This window comes from Rutilus rutilus (genome assembly GCF_951802725.1).
Source record: "Rutilus rutilus genome assembly, chromosome: 7".
Taxonomy (NCBI): Eukaryota; Metazoa; Chordata; class Actinopteri; order Cypriniformes; family Leuciscidae; genus Rutilus; species Rutilus rutilus.
In genome coordinates this window covers 36699769-36705089 of record NC_140221.1, presented here as the reverse complement: position 1 = coordinate 36705089, position 5321 = coordinate 36699769, and the positions used below count along the sequence as shown (strand labels likewise).

Below are 5321 nucleotides of genomic sequence, written 5' to 3'. Positions count from 1 at the left end.
CAGTGTGAGATACAAGGTCATCTACATGATTAGCGCACGCTTGCGCCCCCTACCCTCACGACTGTATGGTAAATCTAACGTGCGTAAGTTAGCTAATGGCTACAGTATCAGATTGTGAACACAGTTTCTGATGCCACCGTTTAAATAGGACAGATTGTCTTATGCTGGTTTAGCTAACAGAGCATGTATCTGTTATATACTATAATATCCGCACTTTTGTGCTTTTTGATATTGAAATGGATGAAACGGAGGAGGTATTACATGGATGTGAAGAGGTTAGATGGAAAAACGGTTCTTATAACAGGTGAGTGAGTACTTTTGGCTTCATATCTCTGGCTATGTAGCATCTCTTAGTGTAACGTAATGGACAGCAAGTGAATGAAAGTAATATTTATTGTATGCCTTCTTTCCTTTGGATATTAAAAGCCAAACCTTCACGTAACAGTTAAAGCTAAATCGCATTGGTTATGATATGAATCATGTGTCACTTTGTGTTATTCTGGAATCTGGATTGTCCTGTATGGAAAGGCCATTCATTCCTATTATGAATGAGAGGTTTGAGACTTGTATGTTTCAGGAGGAAACTGCGGGATTGGGAAGGAGACTGCTGTGGCACTGGCTTTACGAGGTGCTCGTGTGATCATCGCCTGCAGGGATGAGGAGAAAGCGAGAAAGGCCGTGCGAGAAATCAAAGGCAGGAGCCACAGTATGAATGTACTATATATGGAGGTCGACCTGGCCAACATGAGGTCCATACGAGAGTTCTGCAAAACCTTCCTACAAAAGGAGAAGCGGCTGGATATTTTGATCAATAATGCAGGTGATGATTTTTTAAATACAGTACTGTGCACAAGTCTTAGGCAAATTAGTATTTTCACCCCAAATAAATGGTTTTAAGCCAGTTATTTATATATTTTGTTGTACTGTGTCAGTAGGAAATATCAGTTTACATTTCCAAACATTCCTTTTGCCGTTCATTTTTATAATCCAGAGAGATTTTTGTATGCACAAGGAGTCTGACAACATCCGGTGCTCCACACAGAGATCCGATCTCACCATCATCGAGTCCATCTGGGATTACATGTAGAAACAGAAAAAAACTGAGACTAAATCCAGAAGAACCCTGTCAACATCTCCAAGATGCCTGAAGAAACACGTGCATACAAAAATCTCATGGCAAAAGGAATGTTTGGAAATGGAAACTGATATTTTCTACTGAAATACTAAAGCAAAAGATATAATAACAGGCTTAAAACCTTTTTTTGGGGGGTGAAAATACTAACGTGCCTAAGACTTTTGCACAATACTGTATGTATATATACACATGTTCACAGTATAAATTAAGTCTAACTGTCCCTCGCACAAAGATGATCATATTTTGGGGATCTGTGGCATCTAAGGGTGTGTTCACACTTGTAGTTTGGTTCACTTGGTTTGTTTGGTCCAGACCAAAATACAAAACACTTTTAGTCCTGGTCTGCTTAGCGTTCACATTTATTATGTTCAGGGATATATTCACAACCTGATTGGTCAGCTTTTATGACGTATATTTTGCGAGTGAACTTACCGAACATCCAAAACGATGCTGTGTGCTGGGATAAATGTGCTCGCTGTATATATAGCCTTATGATGGTATTTTGACCAGCTGAGAACTCGTGAAGAGCTTATAAAATGTGTGAAGGAGTCAAAACAGCGGCAGGAATCCCTCCGTCACTTACACAAACGAAGATCTGCTGCGAACAGACACGGTTCTGACGCCTGTACCGAACTGTGATGGGCAACATCGTGACTATGATGAGAGAAAATAGGTATGTGTTCGAATATTTTATCTCTATTTATTGTTCCTCGTGCCTCATTCTCAGTCTTGTTCCTTTTTCATGGCTTGAAAAGAATTACAGGCCTGGGAGAGTCAGGAACATGAAGCCAGTTGGTGTTCACCGACCTTCTCTGCTTTTACTTGCAAACATCAGCATTTATACAAGGTTCAGGGGGGTGTAACAGCCAACCAATGAGAATATACGTTACATTCTTATAGAATGTGAGACAAGTCCATTTATGCCCACTTTCCGGCTGAAGGCAACCCAAAGACCAAGACTTTGGTCCGTGTTGCATTCATATTTCATTCGAACCGCACCAGAGTTAATTTGGAAGCGTACTGAGACCCATCTTTTCAGTGCTCTCGGTCCTTGTTTGGTGCGCTCCAGGGTTCGGATGGCAGCGTTCACACTTATTCAAATGAACGGAGCAATGGAACCAAACATGCCAAGTGTGAACACACCCTAAAAGATTGAAGACCCCTGGTCTGAATGGCTCAAAATCGTTATTTCCCCTCAGGTATCCCCAGCGTTCTCGACTGGACCGATGACAACTTCTCCATGTGCTTTGGCGTGAACCACCTGGGCCACTTCTTACTGACGAACCTTCTCCTCCCGCGGCTGAAAGAGAGCTCCCCGAGCAGAGTGATCAATCTCACCTGCTCCAGCTACAAGTACCAGAGGCTGAACTTCCAAGATCTCAACTACAACCTGTTCCCGTTCTTCACTTACTGCCGCAGCAAGCTGGCCAACATTTACTTCACACAGGAGCTTGCTCGCATGACGGAGGGGAAAGGAGTGACTGCGTATGCCGTTCACCCTGGTGAGATATAAAATATTGCCTGACAAACTGTGAAACAGATTGCTAGAGTGTCCCTGAGTGTGAGCAGTAATAATAGTGATCTTTACCTTAGCAAGGACCTCTAATTATCTGAACTGATCATTGTGAAGGTGTCTTTTGTCTCTTTCAGGTTACGTTCAGAGTAGCTGGACCTCTCATTACTCGATTCTGTACCGGATCCTTGTGCAGGTGGTGATGTTCATGTTTTTTGTCTCGTGCGAGGCTGGGGCGCAGACGGTGGTGTATTGCGCTGTATCAGACGAGGTGCTCCCGCACAGCGGAGGATATTTCACTGACTGTCGGCCGGCTCCTCTGCGAGCCTTCGCTAGAGATTCTGGAGTAGCAAAAAAACTCTGGGAGGCCAGTGAGAGACTAGTTAAACTGGCCTGATTACGATTTACAGATACGATATAGAATGTCTTTTTGTTGTTGTTTTCATGTTTTATAAGCAGACTGATTCTTATGTTATTTATGGAACACAATGGTGTGAGAATGTGAGTTTTGACTTTGTGTGTGTGTGTTTTTTTTACAGCATAATTTATTTGGTTGTGACTGATGTGGTTATGAAACATGCAGTATTGAAAGGACCCTTTTCACATTTCCGAGTTCTCAGAAGCGGAAGTCGTCATAGTTGGGTAAACTTATATAGCGGTGAATGGGAGAAAACAGCAGATATAATTTTTGTATTTCCATTTGCTCATAGCAAATGTAAAAACCCATTAGCGTTTCCACGACTTTTCAAAAGAGGGAAGTCTTTGAAAAGGGTCCATTGCCTACATTTTTATTAATCGCTTTAATTACCGAAGACTGGAAACAGGTCATCACAAATTCCATTTAAGATGGAGGTTGGCCATTTATAAATGCAAACAAATCACAGCCTAAAAGCACACAAATCTAGCAGAACCACTAATGTTACATTAATGCATTTGGTGGACACTTTAATCCAAAACAATTTACATTTTCTCACTTCATGTCAAAGGTGAAATAAAATAAAAAAACAATGTTCATTTTTCCCCAGGGTAGACCTTTTAATTAAAATGTGTACACATATTGAAAATAAAAGTTAAAAAAGTGATTGACACCGCAGATTTTCATTTGCAATACAGTTTACTTAGTAGTTTACAAATGTCTTCCAAAATCTTCAGTGGACAGACTGATGCTGACGTGCTTGCTGGTATGTTGACTTCTACTCAAGCACAACACAACTTTCTATGAATTATTTTTATTTACTTTATCCAGGCCTGGAAATGACTCCATAATATAGAGTGCAACAGTCGGGTCCCGGAAATAATCATGTTTAACAGCGGAATTCATGGTGAAAAACGACATTTCCCATGATTCTGCAAAGGAATCTTAAATAACTCTATAACGCCCATACTCTCCCATGAACCACTGCAAGTCAGTCCCGATACGCTCTCAAACTATTTGAAATATTTGTATACGAGTCATTCTATAATTTAGGGTACATTTCACATCAGTGTAAAAAATAATATTGTTTCAGTTTATATATCTTATCAGTGTAACTTATCTGCTAGTTGCAAAGCTTAATCATTAAACACCATTACACAACATTAAAAACATTTTTCCTGGTTTGTCAACTGTTACGGACAAACTATATCCCACTCATACACTGATTAAGAGTGCTACACTTTAAGTGACTCAAATATTCATTGTTTTTTTGTGATTATTTTAAGACTTCTAAGAAATTTTTTTTTTTAAACAATTACATTTTTATCATAAATATACTTTGAAAATCATTTTGATAGTTTCAAGAATGTTATGCAAAACTCCAGTCTGTGTGGATGTAAACTATACCCTAAAATAATAACAAAACCAGCAATCTAGATATTTAAAATGTAAAAAAAAATTCATTCAAACCATAGCTGACAATGACAGTTACAAAGTTGACAGATATAGTTGACAATTTCACCATTTTGCCTCATAATTTCAGCGGCAGGCCTTGCCTGGGCAACCACATGTAATTTTCTTGATCAGGTTAACATTTTAATATATATTTGAAATAAAAACAAAAAATATTGCAAACCATAACAATGGACCCAACATAGGTGCCAATTAATATACTCCTTGACAATAGGTCATTGGAGATAAAATATAGAAAAGAAAAAAAAGAGGATATTTGCCATAATGCTGCAGAAGAAAATCACATCACATGATGCTGGTCGCACGGTTTTGTGAAAACCATTTTTTAGTTTTCGTGTTTGGTTAGTAACATAGCTGACAGAATTTTTGCCGAAATTAATAAAATATTTTCTTATTTTAACGAAAATTTTATTTAAACTCAATTTATTAATTTAGGTTGTGGAAATAAATTTAATATAGATAATTCTGACTTTAACATTTATTATCCATTATTTTGAACTCAAGACCCACTTACTTCAAAATGCAGACATAGCAAAAAACGTAATTTAAGGGACACAAAGGCAATTTCAATTTCCCCTTAAATTGATCAAATATGATTTTTCTGAAGAAAATTGTTTAAAAAAAAAAGTACCCTAAATTATAGAACGACCATATTGTTTCTATATTTATAAAATCTTTCTAAGTGTTTGAGTCGATAGTTTTATATTTCCCCATCATCTGATTGTCAATCACAATGCTTCATGGGATTGTAGTTCTTTCTCTCATAAAAGCCACACTCTCTTCTA

The 5321-nt window shown here is 38.2% G+C and overlaps 1 protein-coding gene across 1 annotated transcript; it reads left to right on the top strand.

Annotated features, from left to right (window-relative positions):
* Positions 1–8: 8 nt before the first annotated feature.
* On the top strand, positions 9–4353 carry LOC311293575 (retinol dehydrogenase 14). The gene is made up of 4 exons (XM_084413959.1): positions 9–304; positions 578–820; positions 2335–2637; positions 2786–4353. The coding sequence occupies exons 1-4, from the start codon at positions 184–186 to the stop codon at positions 3043–3045; spliced, it is 927 nt and encodes a 308-aa protein (XP_084270085.1). The 5' UTR covers positions 9–183; the 3' UTR covers positions 3046–4353.
* Positions 4354–5321: the final 968 nt, after the last annotated feature.